Below are 17,751 nucleotides of genomic sequence, written 5' to 3' on the forward strand. Positions count from 1 at the left end.
TCACCAGGCCATTAGAAGCGCCTTCGCTTGGTTCTTTTTAAAAATGCTTGTTATTTATTTATTGCTTTTTATGCTTTGTATTTGCAAATGTTCAGCACCATTCACGAATCCTCAGATGCTGAAGCAGTCTATGTCCAAATGCAGCAAGGCCTGGACAATATCCAGGCTTGAGCTGACAAGTAGCAATCAATATTCATGCTACACAAGTGCCAGGCAATGACCATCTCTAGCAAGAGAGAATCTAACAATCGCTCCTTGACATTTAATGGCATTACCATCACTGAATCCCCCACTATCAACATTCTGGGGGTTACCATTGATCAGAAACTGAACTGGACTAGCCATATAAACACTGTGGCTACAAGAGCAGGTCAGAGGCTAGGAATCCTCCAGCAAGTAACTCACCTCCTGACTCCCCAATCCTGTCCACCATCTACAAGACACAAGAGTGTGATGGAATACTCTCCATTTGCTTGGATGAGCGCAGTTCCAACACAAGGAGCTTGACACCATCCAGGACAAAGCACCTGATTGGCGCCCAACCCACGAACATTCATTCCCTCCACCACTGACGCACAGTGGCAGCAGTGTGTATCATCTACAAGATGCACTGCAGGAACTTACCAAGCCTCCTCAGACAGCACCTTCCAAACACATGACTACTACAATCTAGAAGGACAAGGGCAGCAGATACATGGGAAAAGCACCACCTGCAAGTTCTTCTCCAAGCCACTCACCATCCTGACCTGGACATATATCGCCTTCCTTCACTGTCGCTGGGTCAAAAGCCTGGAACTCCCTCTAACAGCACTGTGGGTGTACCTGCACCACATGGACGGCAGAGGTTCAAGAAAGCAGCTCACCATCTCAAAGGTAATTAAGGATGGGCAATAAATGCTGGCCTAGCCAGTGATGCCCACATCCCATGAATGAAAAAAAAAACTTAGTACTGTGTTCAAATCACGTATGTCACGATGTCCTGGTAAGTCTAACATGCACCAAATCATTGGTGGTGCTTTCTTCATATGAAACTCTTCAGGGCATGTATCTCGGGTATCCCACAGATGGAATAGAGTTTGCTCCTTGAACAACACCCAGTGCTCTCTTGACAAATTGCCAAAATGACTGGAAGAACAACTGGTTCAGAAACCACATTGAATAATCTACCCTTTCCCCACTACAAGTGTTAATAATATGATAAGCCCTCCATCTCTTTATTGTGATGTTAAAATATTCCAAGAAATTTTTACAGATTTTTAATTGCAGCGTCTATTAGAACGGGAAAGAGCTTGCATTTAGAGATTGTCTATTATATCTGCCAGAAACCTCCCAAACCACTTCATGTACAACAAATTGTTCTGCAGTGTTCCCAAATGCAGAAGACATTTTGCAAAAAGATAAATGACCATTTAATTTGTGCTGGGGATGTTGGTTAAGGGATGAACATTGGCTAGGAATACAAGAAAACTTCCACCTTTCTTCAAACAGCATCATGGGATTTTTACATCATAACTGATGAAATGCCACAAAAGACAGCTCAATGGGAGGCCAGGACTTCCAATAGCCTAAACATTGCACCGTAGTGTGTACCTAGACCATGTGCTGCAGCACTAATGTGGACTGGAACCTACCATCTACAGATCCACAGGCAAGAGCCATTAACCAAGACAGGCAACAGGTGTCATTTCACCTCTATTTGGTATCCCTGACTGAGCTCAGAATATGAAAATACTGTTCGTCAGTGGTACAGTAGGATGAGCGTTTCAGCTCATCCAATGAGAGTCGGTCTGAAATTTTCATAAATTTCTTTTTGTTTTCAATCAGCTAACTGCATATGGTACCAACCCTCTCATGATCAGTGAGACTTTGGAAAAAGGGCAAATAACTGTCAGGCTCTGGTTTAAGTTACAAGCTACAGTTAAATTTAACACAATAGGTAAGACACAATCCAGCAGCCCCTTGCTCAGATAATAATAGAAGGCTCCACACTTAACAAGCCTTTGACATCCATCCGTTTTGGGAGATGATGGACTGCGCCCACGATGTATGTCACTTATGGATGGGACATCATCTACTGGGGCTGTTGAGACTGATTCTCAAGCAGATTTCCATAGCAGGCGCAGATGGATGGTGTTGGCCCAAGACTGACTGATGGTCCTTCCTTCCAGCGGTTTCTCTTTTCTGCCATCTGTTCATTTCTTTGTCCTCTGCTTTCTCCATGGTCTTCCTGACTGCTCGTCTCCAGGCACTCCAGTCAGCAGCAAGGACTGCTTGCTGGAGTGCATCGACTCCAATCCAGTCAACTTGAAGTCTCACTTACAGATATGCTTGTATTGCAGACGTGAGTGACCTGTTGGTCTCATGCCAATGGCAAGCTCATCATAGTGTGTGTCTTTGAGGTTGCAGTCATCCATTTGCACTTCACAAAGTACACTTAAAAACCTGAATTAGTCCTTGTGCTGCAATTCTCATACTTGGGAATTTAAATTGGCCCACAAAGTTTCCTGAAGGCATTGTACATCAATTGCTGCATCAACAGCTGATGAGCTAGGAGCATACCAGTCAGAAGATGAAAACTGTGATGCACAGAGAACAAAAGGTACTTCCACATTAATATTAAGTTTAATAAATTAAACTGATAGTTTCCTGAGCTGCAGCCAATTGTTACCCAGTATTTCACTTTGATTTTACTAATTACAGGACAAAGTAAGTTGTTAATGTTTTAAGGGTTTTACCTTCTTTGCAAAAAGTTCTGTATGAGAGTAATGCCTTTGAAGTGACCTTTTTTTAAAAAAATCAAACAGAAATCTGTATTCTCTCCAGCGTGTGCAAAGACCTTTTAGCAGAAACCAAATTTAATACATCCATGCAGATTTCACAGATATCAAAACTGTATGTATTTCTTTAACGTTGTGTTATTAGCAGTGCAACACACTACAAGTCTCTAATTACAAAGCTGATCAGCCACCATTCTGGAGTTAACTAGTTGCATAGGCAAGAGGAAGTGGAGTCATCACACCACTGGCATCATTCTCTTTGTAACAAACAATTCAGTTTTATGCTAATAAGCAACAGAAAGCGATAAACATCCAAAGGATCAAACACACTTTTCTTTCACATTTAACACAAATAACATTCATTTGGCTTTGCTCAACAGATTACTGTCCCAGTGACAGGATAACCATTTTGTTACTTGCACAACTGCAGTAACCATCAGTAACGCCACATTTTTGGGAGAAACACCCTTCAATTATAACTGCTGTGTCTGGTACATATTTTCAAAGGCAGCAACATCATTTGTCAGTGGTTAATCTCCAGGGTTAATCACACTGTCCCAGCCTGGCAGGAGGTCATAGGAAGCCATACTCTTGAAGCAACAGAGCAAAAGCAGCATCTTGGCAGCTGATTGAAAGAGAGCTATGGACGTTTAAAATCTGTTGCCAACAGGAAAGGATAAATATTTATGTTTTGCTGCAAAATATTTAAAAGGAAAGGTCTGCAGAGATTAAAAAAAACATAGTTCACATCGCATATCACATAGCAGTCCTTATTATAAACATATAATTGGGTTGGCTGCTCCACCTTAGCAGAGAAGCCACATAAAAACATCCCTTTTAATATAATGCATGCCTTGTTAAAGTAGGTTATTTAATGGTTTCCAATCTCTCAGAGGCAGGGTATAACACAGCATAACAGCAGCTATAAAGGGCTGGAAAACACTTCCAACACTGAGCAGATCAATTATATATTTAAATAAAACACATCTCCACTTCCACACATCTGTTCCATCTGCTGAATTTCCTAACGCGTATTGTAGCTCGTTTCAGTTCTGCTCCCATAAACAATTTTAATTTAGCCCCATGCAGCCAATAGTTAACACAATCAAGTTAAGCCATTTCGACGCTACCCTTGGTACATACCCCCAAAGACATCGCCATTTTGGAAGTTCTTTCCCTTCTGCGCTTCCTCCTCGTTTTGAACAGTGGAGACATGCTTGGCTGAGGCACAGCCCATAGTTCTACGCAAATGGCTTCAACGTGCACTGCCCACAGATCATCTCTAAGATGAAATCTCCTCCCTCCCTGTCAGATGCAACCTGTGGACAAATGAATTAAAGAGTCTTAACATCTCCGTGTTAAACATGTTCTCCTCTTTGCCACTTCGCCGGAATAGGACAGCAGGCATCACAACCTTTACCCCCACCTCTTTTGCCCTTATTTGAACCGCACTGCAAACGAAATCAGCACTCCAATCTGCAGCAAATTCTCCTGGAACAGACAGGAAGGAGATCAAACAGCCTGGCTTCTAATGATCCATCAGTCAAGCCTGTGGCACTGACAGCTAGCTAGCTTGTGATCGGGACTTGCTGCTCTCCACTGAGAGCTAATACAGCAGACAGGGTGTAAGCAGTACTGTGCAGGGAAACTCTTCCATAATGTACAGAGAGAGAAAATCAAAAACGCAATTTTGAACCAAATAGGCAGCATTAAAGAAACCATAAAAGTAACACATGAAGAATGCATGGATATCTCACATTTACAGATGAAGGCAGACATGAAAAGCCAACAACAGAGGGATATGTATGGTATCTGAGCAACATAGGTGTTTTCAGTGCTGCTGGCTTTTGCATCTGACAAGCATCCGGATACATGGAGCTCACAGCTGTTCTGTTGAGAATCAGCTGACATGGGTTTACTTGTGGGCACGAGAAAAGATACCTGTACGACTGCTTCAGTGTATTTCTCGTGTGTTAGCTTTGCATCAATGGTACTGTGAACAGGGGAAACTCCAACACCATTCACAACAATTAGATAAATGTTGGGTATTGCCACAAACTATATCAATGGCCGTGCTTCACAATCTGTAACAAAACAGCAACTCCACAAATGGAACAGGAAAATCTATTTGAACTACTGTAAAGTCACATTCAGTCATTTGATATGCAAACAAAGTAAAACAGATCTCATTTTCTATCATTTTTTGAGGGGATAAGGAGGAAAGATTTTAAATGCAACCAACAGAGCTAACACATTTTCCTCTCTCCAGCTTCATCAATATTACAGCAGAGCTTAAAACCAATCGAGTTTCACTGAAATCGAGCAAATTGCGATACACATTTAGTCCATCAGATTTAATCTGCACATTTAGTCCTTACCTTAACACAAATGCATTGGTGTGCTGTGTGTAACTGGTCTACACATCATCCATTCCTAGGTGGTCTTATTATTAGCCCATTTTAAATACAGTAGATCTGACTAGTGCCTTTCTTCATTACATATGCTAATGGAAATGCTGTGATTACAAATGTATTTGATTTGCGATGTAAAAATGAGAAGAAAATTATACAATCAGGTTCTGTGCAGGAGTTCACACTTCATTCCTCTTCTAAACCTTCCCTCCCCCCGCTTACTCTTAACACTCATGAAAGGAACAATTCGTCTTTGGCTAAGTTTCCACAGGCAGCAACCACAGCCTGATGCCTCACCCAAGTGCTCGTCTTAACATGTTATCTCTGACAGAGTGCTTAAAGGGTGACTGACTCCGAGGGGAGAGCACAACACCACTAAATTCAATCTTGCCTGTAGTCGAAGATGTAAGTGCGCATTTCCAGTTAGGAATTGGATAGTAATCAACAGGATGAACTGTGATCTGTTCAATCCATTGAATTAGTCTAATTAACACAATACAAAGCAGGATCAAGCCTGGGACTCCCCCATTCTCTATAACTCAGCCTTGCACCAACTGGTCCTTCTGCTATTAGTGTGAGGGGTCTCACACATACTTCCTTTAATTGTGTTAAGATGGGTGATTTTCTTAAAAAGTGTGGTAGTTAAAGACTGATTAATCAGAAGTGTTAACATACTCTTGAATTCCTACTTTAAATTTTGTCTTTTGTTTTTGCAGTTTCCCTTTAAGAGGCTGCCTTTTAATTTGTCCCCTGATTTGTTAATTTAGTTTATTTGGTTTGGACTCATAAGAGTTACATGGGCAATAGAAATTGAAAGGAAACAAAACTCCAGAGGTTTGAGCATTACCTTCACATTCAGTCACTGTTCTATTCACCATAAAGATTGTGATCATCTTTTCTGATTATGTCTTTAATTATATCCATGTAACATGTGCACCTTCTTCACCATCCGAAAAAAGGAGTCCACTTAAATGGTGTAGCAACATCTGGAACCCACTGCATCAGAAGTTGTGGGTGTAAACCTCACGGCTCGTGCATTGTTGATTTGGGCTATATTGGTGAGGGAAAGCACCCAGCAAGACCACGACCTTCCCAAATGATTATATAGCACAGAAGGGAGATTTATTGTGGAGAAGTATTTTCTCAGGCTCCATTCCTAGTTCTAACTTCTAACTGTGCCCACTGATATTTGACCCAATCAGGATTTAAGCCAATCTCCTTCACAATCTGGAAAACTTCAAATGGGTTGTCACAAAGTTGTGTCATTTCCAATGAGAACAAACTCAACTTTGTGAACCCATCCTTATTAGACTTTTGATTGCTGCAATTGAAACAACCACCTTGCATTTATATAGCGTGTTTCACGAGATCGGGATATTCCAAAAGCACTTCACAGCCAATCAAGTACATGTTTCTTTGAAGTGTCATCACAGTTGTGTCGAAAACGCAGCAGCTAATTTTCACACAGCAAGGTTCTACAAACAATGAGATAAATGACCAGATAACCTGCATTTAGTGATGTTGACCAAGGATGAATGATGGCCATGAGAACTCTCCTGCTCTTCTTCAAATAGTGCCCTGAAATCTTTTACATCCACTTAAAAGGTGGCAGATGGGGGTTCTCTGTTTAATGGCTTACCCAAAGGGCACCATCTCTGACACTGCAACACTCCTTCAGTGCTGCGCTGAAGTGTCAGCTTGCATTATGCACTGAAATCTCTGGAGTGATACTTGAGTCCATAATCTTTGGACTTGGAAATGAGAATGCTATCACTGAGCCAAGTACAATTGCCTCTCTATCCTCTCAAGGACAATAATTTTCTTGCTATGATTAGGTGACTGAAATTGCACACTGTACTGCAGATGGCACTTGACCAGCTCCTTAACTGGCAACAATATAACCACTTTTTATTCATATTCTCTGTTGCTGTAACCCAATTTGACATGTATACGGCAGCCAAGTTGGGCTGATAGCTTCCTAGATTTATCCACAATAACCTACACACACAGCTGCTCCATTTAATACAGAGATCATCTTACGGTTTGTTCCTCCCCTGCCAATTAATTTACAATCACCCATACTGAATTGCACCTGCCAATTTACCAATGAGTTCCAAGTCCTTCTGAACCTAGTTATCTATTACTTCTCATGAATGGACAGCATCCCACTTTTGTATAATTTGATTACATGGAGATTTGGTTACAACATCCCTACCCACAACAATTGTTAAAACAATAGTTGTCCTAATACTGCACTGGCCACTGGGGTGTCTTATTCGTTGTTGTTCAGCCTGAATCTGTTCATTATGGGTACTCTTGGTTTCATGTTTCTAAGTCTCTTTCTTATCCAGTGCTATACCCTAATCCTTGCTTCACAATGCCTTAACATAGCTATTGATAATCAATGCTGAATTTTAACAAAAGCTTTTTGAAAATCCAAGCACATAATAGCATCTATGCTATACTTGCCCACCAACTCAGATAAATCTGCCAATTATTTAAGTATCTCCTCCCGCTACTGAACCAATGTGAGTTGAACTTGCTACGATTTTCACATATATTCCGAAGAATCTTTCAAATTCATTAATTAAATTGCCTTTGGTTTCTGCAGGCTACACACCCAGACCAACACACCTCAGGACCGAAGAGAGAAGGGGCCTACTTCAGGAAGACCGCATTATACATGGATCAATTATTTTCAATGTCTTGGGATAGATGCCAGCCAAAAAGTGTTTGGATGTGATCAACCGGTCAGGTTTTTCCACTCAATTACCAGCATCATCTTGGGCTTTTTACATTCTAGATTTCATTGGCAGCTGTACCCATGCAGGTAAATGCAGATTTCAAACTTGTGAATGGCTGGCTGTCTAATGTAGTTAAGCATAATACAGGTTTTAATTTTTATTGTTCAGGGATAGCTTCGAATAAATGTCAAGCTACATCCTGGCTGTATGACTGCCAGACGGCAGTCAGTCTGAATCCAGCAAAGATAAGGGGTGGAACAGGGTTCAATAGGGAACTACATGGTAATTATACAGTCATGTTATGAGAACTGTGTTTTAAGGATTAGCACAGATGCAAGCAAAAATTTTTTGTTGGTTTTGACATTAAGTTTTTAATTATTGAAAATGTACCGATATACATTAACATGCCCAATGCTCAATGCACTTGAACGGTCTGAGCTGACAGGATAAATTGTATTTTGTTCCACCTACCAAGGTTTCAAACAAAGTGAAAATGAGTGCTATAAAGACGACTCCAAATGTCACTACGCATCGTCACTTAGCACATTATAAACAGGTCACCGTGTTCTTTGAAAATGTTTCATAAAGAACCTATAGCTGGCTAATTGATATATAAAGTTGCCAAGTTTACGGAGCAATAACAATGAAACAAATAACACTTCTGCACACACAATTAAAATAGAGTCAACAAGCCAAACTGTTAGTGATTCTGTGACATGAAGATAATACTACACTGGTTCCTCCTTTAAAGCAATACAGCTAACGATTTCCCTTTTCTCAAAATTCAGTTTTTTGGAGGGGGGGTGGGGGGCTGAACTTTTGCACCATCAAGGTAAGTGTTCAGTGGGCTGGGAAATGGAGAGGCTTTCTACTTTGGACACCTTGAGTAAATATCAAGCAGATACAGAGCTAAACTCATCAGATTCCACTCCCAAAACAGGTCCTATAATATTCTGCACAGAAAAGCATGCTCCAATGCACCAGTGCAAACTTTCCATTTCTTCCAGCTTTACAGATCAGTCAAGTTGCCACTGTCGTGTCAATCTATAGCAAATTTGGACATTTCTATATTCAAGGATCCATACCTATTAGGAACTAGTTAAGTTCCTATTCCTTTACACCTGACACAAAGAGAGACATTAACTCCACAAATTTGTACAGGATTCATATTCAGGTCTTAGTTGAAGGGCAATGTGTTAACCCATCATGACATCCAACCCTCCTAGGTATGCAAAGACTTGTCATAACTGCTGTCATACTACACATTTTCAGCGAAAAGCAGTCGTTTCATCCAAATTCTCATAGAACATTTGTATTGGGCCAAAATTAATATTTTCTTGAACAGGCATGGATTAATTAACGAAAGCCAGCAAGGATTTGTTAAAGGTACATTGTGTGTTTAGCTAACTTGATTGAGTTTTTTGATGAGGTAACAAAGAGGGTTGGTGAAAGTACTGTGGTTGATGTGGTATACTTGGACTTACAAAAGTGGTTCAAAATCATGAGCGGTCCAGACAGAGAGGGAAATCGTTTCCATTGGTGGAAAAGTTGAGAGCAAAAGCAACATGAGAATTTTTTTTTCATGCAAGGAGTGATGAGGATCTGGAATGCGCTGCCTCAGAGTGTAGGTAGATTCAATCATCGCTTTCAAATGGGAATTGGACAAGCACCTGAGTGGGAAAATAATTTTCAGGACTACGGAGAAAGGGCAGGAGAGTGGCACTACCTAAAGTGCCAGCAGGGATTCAAAGAGCCAAATGGCCTCCTTCTGTGCTGTTTTTATTCTATGGATCTCTTCTGGACCAGCAGTATGCAAAATATTCCTGCGTGCATATTTATGTGGGTCTAAACTTGGGCACAAGGGCTTCTCAAATTACCTTGGAATGGTTAGGATTGGAGTCTCACAAACCATCAATAGCTTGACAAAAAACAAAGTTAAGGTTAAGACAAGAATCGACTTTATCCATAAATTAGCTGGAACCAGATGTGGTGGGCAAATGCTCACACCATGCAGGCAGCCACTTCAGATCTTGTTTTCTCAGTAGCTGAATATGGAGCACCAGTCTGGAGAGGAAGGAAGTACATGTACAAATCTTGCAAGGTAAACTGAACTACGACCATCACAAACGTGCTGAAACAATCTCCCTTTTCTTGCGTATATCTTGGCACCATCTCTCAGAAAAGCAGCAGCAATAATCAGAGAATACAATCAGGTCCTAGCCAACTCAGATGTGCGTGCGAACAAAGATCTCCAAAAGCTTCTGAGCTGCCATCTGAAGTCCATGAACTCTTTCCAGATAGTGGTCGAATCTCTTGGAACTCTAACCTTAAAAACAAGTGACAGAGGATGAAAGAAAATCTTGGGGGTGGAGTGAGAATCATGACCTCATTGCAGACCATGAGGATTAACCATCCAGCTTCCCCACAATATCCAAACAGAGGCCACTCTGAACTGCATCAGAACTTCACATGGACGCTGCAGCCATGTGATGGAACATGGCAGCATGAATGGAAGATAAAGGATGGCCTGATATGCAACTGTGGAGACTACCCAAACCATGGAGCATCTTATAAACCATTCCCTGGAGGAATAACCAGGCCATGGAGCGGACCTGAACATTTAATATTGCTTTTCAAGATGCCATACAAAGTAAGATTGCTGTCAGGCACCGGGCAGAATTTTACAGCCTCTCTCGCCAGCAGGATTCTCCGGTCCCACCGAAGTCAATGGATCTTTGTACGGCTCGCCGCATTTTAAGGCCCCCCGCCCCGCCCCGCTCCAACAGGGCTGTAAGATTCCACCCACCATCTATCAATCAGAAGATCGCCAGTGCTCAAGAGGGTAGAAATTAATAACATGATCACTCAGAAGTAATCGAATCATTCTGGGATTTTGATGAAAGCAAAAACTTCCATGGTGTATTAAAACAAGAACAAAGAAAAGTACAGCACAGGAACAAGCCCTTCGGCCCTCCAAGCCTGCGCCGATCATATTGCCCATCAACTAAAACATTTTGCACTTCCGGGGTCCGTATCCCTCTATTCCCATCCTATTCGTGTATTTGTCAAGCTGCCTCTTAAACACTACTATCGTACCTGCTTCCACCACCTCCTCTGGCAGCGAATTCCAGATACTCACTACCCTCTGTGTAAAAAACTTGCCCCGCACATCTCCTCTAAAGTTTTCTCCTCTCACCTTAAATCTATGTCCCGTAGTAATTGACTCTTCCACCCTGGGAAAAAGCTTCTGACTATCTACTCTGTCCATGCCACTCATAATTTTGTAAACTTCTTTCAAATCGCCCCTCAATCTCCGGCACTCTAGTGAGAACAGTCCGAGTTTCTCCAACCTCTCCTCATAGCTAATAACCTCCAGACCAGGCAGCATCCTGGTAAACCTCTTCTGCACCCTCTCCAATGCCTCCATATCCTTCTGGTAATGTGGCAACCAGAATTACACGCAATATTCCAAGTGTAGCCTAACCAAGGTTCTATACAGCTGCAGCTTGACTTCCCAGCTTTTATACTCAATACTCCTGCCGATGAAGGCAAGCATGCCATATGCCTTCCTGACTACCTTATCCACCTGCGTTGCCATTTTCAGTGACCTGTGGACCTGTACACCCAGATCCCTCTGCCCATCGATGCACTTAAGGGTTCTTCCATTTACTGTATAATTCCTGCCTGTATTAGACCTTCCAAAATGCATTACCTCGCATTTGTCCGGATTAAACTCCATCTGCCATTTCTCCGCCCAAGTCTCCAACCGATCTATATCCCGTTGTATCCTTTGACAATCCTCTTCACTATCTGCAACTCCTCCAACCTTAGTGTCGTCTGCAAACTTACTAATTAGCCCAGTTACATTTTCCTCCAAATCATTTACATATACTACAAACAGCAAACGTCCCAGCACTGATCCCTGCAGAACACCACTAGTCACAGCTAGGATCAGTGGCTAACATCTGACATCTGAAGGTGTTAGGCTATGGGATGACTGGTCAACATATTCTAACCTGTGATATTACATGTGAACAATTTTACTTTCCTCATTTTGCCATACTTTAAGCCTTTCATGACCTCAGGGCATTACAAAGTGCTTTAAAGCAAATAGAGTGCTTTCAAAGTGCAGTCACTATTGTAATGTAGGGAAATACAGCCAACTTGCACACAGCAAACTTCCACAATAGATGAGATAAATGACCAATCCTCTTTTAAGCAAAAGATAAAAACAAAAAACTACTGCGGATGCTGGAAATCCAAAACAAAAACAGAATTACCTGGAAAAACTCAGCAGGTCTGGCAGCATCGGCTGAGAAGAAAAGAGTTGACGTTTCGAGTCCTCATGACCCTTCAGCAGAACAGATGTTGGCTGAGGGATAAACATTGGTCAAGGCACCAGGGAGAACTCCCCTGCTCTTTTTCAATCGTGGGACAGGATCTTTTATATCCAGCCAAAAGGGCAGAGGGTCATGGGTTTAATGTCTCACCTGAAACGCACCACCTCCAACACTGCAGCACTCCCTGTCATCACACTGAAATGCTGTAAGATTTTCAAGAAACCTGGTGAATGATTTCTTCAGATCAACAATATCAACTGGTTCATTAGTAAACAAAAATGCCAATTTAGAGTCCATCACCAGTAACTAGCTTGTGTGTAGGAATTTGATTCATGGCTGTAGGAGCACATTCCATCTCTGACTACACCAAATGCCCATTTTTCTTCTCTCCTCTACTAAAGACACAAAGACAAAGTAGGATATATTTCATGACCAGCTCTCAAAGACTACACCCAACTGGACATTTCACATGTACATCCAAATTATTCACATGCTCACCTAGTATCCTCTCCTGTGTGCACACGCACAAACCCTTAAGTAGGATTAAAGAAGAACACTAGAGAATGAGAACTCGGACTTCTTTCTCCCCCTCTGGCTCTGGAAACATCAAGGCTAGCCGGCAACCTACTTTACACTTCCCAGCTGAGATCAACAGGAACATTTGCAGGGAACTGGGATCAGACCTTGCTCAGATCTCAATCTACACAATCAAGTTGAACGGAGGTTATAACAGGCAGCAACCTCATTATATACTGCTAACTAGAAAAGTCACATAACACACAAAAAAAGAGAAATCAGACTCGCCTGTAATTATTGAACAGTACTGTATAGTATGTCCTGCCAAGCTTTTGAACATCACATACTGTAGCTGTACTACCTGCTCTGCTCTTTTACTTGCCGCCACTACACAGCTAACTGTTGCCATTAGGAAAAGCAAAGTAACAGCTCCGATATAAACAAACAGCATCACAGGAGTCCATTTGCCATGCAAAAGAACTAACTTCTTTCCCCATATATTCAACAACAGGCCCAGTCTGTATGTATGCTGGGGTGAATCTCCAATGAATGATTACTCTCACCAGTGCTGCAAATCAGGAATCAAGAAAGAAAAGTTCACAGAAGAGAAGGTGAAAAAGAGTGAATGGTAAAGGGGAATGAGAGGGGTAAAGAGAGAGAGAGAGAGAGAGTCTGAGCATGTGTTACTACACATCTGCATTCGTGAGAGAGAGAGAGGGAGAGAGAGAATGGTCAGTTTTTACAGTCAGTGGAAAACAAATACCACTATCGTCAATCATTACGTTTACACTTGCTTACAGATTTTTTAAAAATGGAACTTGCAGTTATTGAAATCAATACATCACGGTACCCTCTCCAGAGAACCTGGGACCTGCGTCGCCCTAACCACTCTGATTGAAGAATCCTTACTGAGCCATGCAGAGTAGGATAGTTAATTCAATATTAAATCATGTATACAAAGTGAAATAAAGAGGGGGAAAGAAAGGTGGGATTGAAAGAGAGAGAGAGAGAGAGAGAGAGAGAGAGAGAGAGAGAGAGAGAGAGAGAGGGAAAAAACTCAAACAATAATTTAATCTGTAAAAATGAGGCTCTACATTTGGAAAAGTTAATTTTCAGTGCCAGAGAAGTTGCTTGGCAGTAGTTAAGGCTCTTCACCATTAAAAATTCATTCACATTGGAGTGAACATCCTCTTACCCACTAAACACATCAGGAAAAAGGTATCTCTCACCCAACTACAACAACTTCACACCCTTCCATGTGTTTCAATGCTGGTTCATTCATCAAGACAAGTTATTACAAAGCTTGTGGAGGGGCAGGACAACTTGAACATCCACTTCTGATTTCTGTGTTTAACTGTGCATGTCTGGATGCCAGAAATTGCTGACCAATTTACACTTTAATAACAGGGAGCACAGATAGCCCTATATCACAATATCTGGACCATTGTGGTTGACTGAAACTCCTCCGCTTCTCCATGAGCAATGCAAAGGACAACGACCTATTTATAGTTTAGAAAACACGTTTACACAGCTTTTTCAGAATTCTTAACATTTTGTATTAGCTTGTCTCACATTTGAAATTAACTCAATTCACAGTTTACCTAAGACAGAACAAACAAATACCTTTCAATGGCCTCCTACCTTTTATGGAAAAACAGTCAAAAATTCAATTAGCTTTCCAAACACAAGCTGCAAACAAAGCAAATTATGCCACATGCAACACAGATTGCCCCAACTGCTCTGATGCATCACTGTCCCTCAGCTGTGCAAACAAATTACATCTCAATTTGAGCAAAAGAAACAGGATTGGATTGGCCTTGGCTGTGATCTTCTCCCCAGTCAGAGTGGCCCAGGACTCGCTATCAATTCTCATACACGGAAAATAGGGCAAGACCCAAGTGAGGAGAAGTGGAGTAAGGCACATGGAACGGAGAGAGAAATAAAAATACACCTTTGGAAAATAATCACCACTTATGCAAAACACTGCAACAAAATAACAACGTGCGTCTATCCTTCCCAGACAATAATATAAACTTTCTCTCTTTATGTTTCGCACTGACAAATTCCAGCACTGGGGCAATTAAACGCAATATGGATACACTATTACCAAAGGAATAGTGAAGTGGTCCTATTAATCCTAGCTAAAGATATAAAATATCTCTCTCGCTTAGCGTTCCTTCACTGACGAAGATTTTAGGAAGGCTTGCACTCAACTATTGCAGGCCCGCTGGTGGCTAGTCAGGCCTAAACATGACCGGCAGATTGTCCCACAGCAGGTGTAAGTTAAGGTGCAGTTGCTGCTGGGGGCAATTTGATTTTTCGTTCTCCTCCTCTTCTCTTCCATGATAGTTTTTCGCTCATTCTCAAAGGTGTCTGTAGCACTCTCGATGTAGCGTCTCCAGGCATCACGATCTAGGGTCTGCGCTTCCCACTGAAGATGGTCACTGTGGCACACAGAGAGGGACTTTATCAAGGACTCATTGAAACATTTGTGCCCTCTGTTCCATTTGTCACTGGTCAGGTCTCCGTACACTACGATCTTGGGCAGCCAGCTGTCGTCCATCCAGGCAGTGTGACCCACCCAACGCAGTTGACTTTGTCGAAGGATGGCCTCGATGCTAGAGATGTTAGCTGTTTCCAGGGCTGCAGTGTTTGTGATGCGGTCCTACCAGTGAATCTTGACAATGTAAAATATACTTCAATGTTATCACCTAAAGTTTAAAAAATACCTTGCTTTGCTTTGATCAAATGCATAAAGTAGTGCAACCTATCCATATCTGCCAGTATAACGTTAATTAAAAACTAACAGGGCATTCACCTATTGAGCTAGAGAGGCACCTGCCTGCTGGTGAGCCTCACATATTTGGATCCACCATTTGAGCAAGTGATAAGGACATGATAATTCATTGCACTGTACCTGGGGTAGGGGGGAGAAAAGGGGAGTGCAAGCTCTCACTTTTGTTCACAATCCAGGGAGCCCTGCCCCCGGACAGGACTGAATTTGGCCATGACGTGTTCTTTCCCTGCTGCATCAGCCCACGTCAGAACTGCCATTTGAACAAACATCAGAATTCCTGGCGCCCATGGAACTGCAGCCCAAAACAAATTGCTCCTTTAGGAGAACAAGTAAACATTTTTTTTTTTGGTGACAATTGGAGGGGGAAAAAAGAGAATTACATTGCGCCACAAAGCAACAACTTTACTTGCTTGATTCAGCACCATCCCTTAAAGCAGTAATACCCACTACGATTTCCCCTGCTCAGCTCAGACTTGCTGAATAAATCCAGTTTAACAGAAAAGGTCAATATAACTGCAAATGATTATGACTTTCCACTGAAATTTTATTTTAAAACAAAATGGAATTTCAAGGAAAATTCAATGGTGAGTTACTCATATGGATATCTCACACACACACACACACACACACACACACACACACAAAACACACACCATTATTGTATTCCTGTAGATCTTTTAGAACAGAACCATATACCTTTTTTTACTTCTCTTCATTGATAATTTTGTCCTTGATCTCTAGAATTCCTCTGCCTCAAACTAGCGTTGCATTACTGTTAGTAGTTGGCAGGAATTGTAAAATTACTTTGGTCAATAATCTGCTGCTTGGTGCCACAAAGACAATCTGAACTAGTGACAGTGACAACATATTCTGCAAGACAGCCAAGCAAGATGAAGGGGATGGAAAGAATGACTAAAGCAATATTCAACCAAAAGTACCCAACCAAACACTTGTAACCACTACTTTTTCTGAGTGTTGTTTTATAAATAACTGCAAATTCAACCTGCTTTGAAAATTATTTATGATGCAGATTCTCAGTCTTCACTAAGATTCAGGTTATAAAGAAAAGACTTACATTTAGATGATATCTTTCATGACATTAGGTCGTTCCATAACACTTTACAGCCAATGCAGTATTTTTGAGGTGCAGTCACTGTTGGAATGCTGCAAGCAATTTGCACACAGCAAGCTCCCACAAACAGCAATGTGACATGACCACAGTCTGTTTTTTCTACTCAAGTCTCTGGAGTGGAATTACAAAAATTAAATCATGTTCAGGTTGCCTTTTATGCTTTGAAAGTTGCATTTTTGCAGAACATTTTTAATCTATCCACAATTCAAAGCTCCTGGTCTAAAAAACGTGAAGTAGTGCTGCCACATAGGATGTTTAACTGGTCATGGATAAACAAGTTATCCATAATATACTTTGCATGGATCAATCACACCCAGCCTCTTTGCTGTGTTATTCAACTGTGCTCCCAGGCCAGTCATATATGCTATCTTGGCTATCCCCAAGGGGTCTCACTCAGCCTTTGCCTAAGCTCTTCAGTCTATAGCCTCAGGGAATATGCTAGTAACTACAATTAGAAGTTTTGTAGTGTTCCATTTAAGAAATAGACCCATTTCGGCACCCTCACAGCACAGTGGTAAGTTTGCTGAGAGATCTGCTGAGGAGTATGAATGCACAAGGGAGTTCTTCAAACTGAAGCTCCTATAAACTGCTCAGCGCACTGCACAAGCAAATGTTAACATCTAATTGAGTAACAAGTGCTCAGTGAATGACTTACATAAACCTCAACTCTTTTGCTATTATTGTGTCTCAGACTAAATTATCCAGCGACGCTAGTGATCCAGACACATGCAGGTGAATGCTTGAGGATCAAATTCACATTACAGAGCAGGCTTAAGTGTTACAGTATGGGCTACTGACTTAATGCAATAGCTTCAATCCTCAGTCAACAATTCAGATCATTCTGCTTCTCAATGCTATATACCGCAGGTAAATAATAGTTTTTGCAATGGATGTAATTAAAGTAACACATAGCAGAATAGTGAAGAAAATCTTCAGAATTGCATATAAAAGAGAGTGAATAAAGAAATAAATATACACAAAGTGAACAAAGGCGTGCTTCAAACAACTTCACTTCGGCTATTTCAACAACCTAT

The 17,751-nt window shown here is 41.4% G+C and overlaps 1 protein-coding gene across 1 annotated transcript in view; it reads right to left on the reverse strand.

The window, feature by feature from the left end:
- LOC144692564 (uncharacterized protein C1orf21-like) overlaps positions 1-17,751 on the reverse strand; it is a 181,804-nt gene that overhangs the window by 133,303 nt on the left and 30,750 nt on the right. The window contains exon 2 of the mRNA XM_078561561.1: positions 3,921-4,096. Within this exon, the coding sequence (XP_078417687.1) occupies positions 3,921-4,014 (94 nt within the window). The 5' untranslated portion in view covers positions 4,015-4,096. The remainder of the gene's footprint in view (positions 1-3,920; positions 4,097-17,751) is intronic.

The sequence above is a fragment of the Cetorhinus maximus genome, chromosome 17 (assembly GCF_964194155.1).
Source record: "Cetorhinus maximus chromosome 17, sCetMax3.hap1.1, whole genome shotgun sequence".
NCBI lineage: Eukaryota > Metazoa > Chordata > Chondrichthyes > Lamniformes > Cetorhinidae > Cetorhinus > Cetorhinus maximus.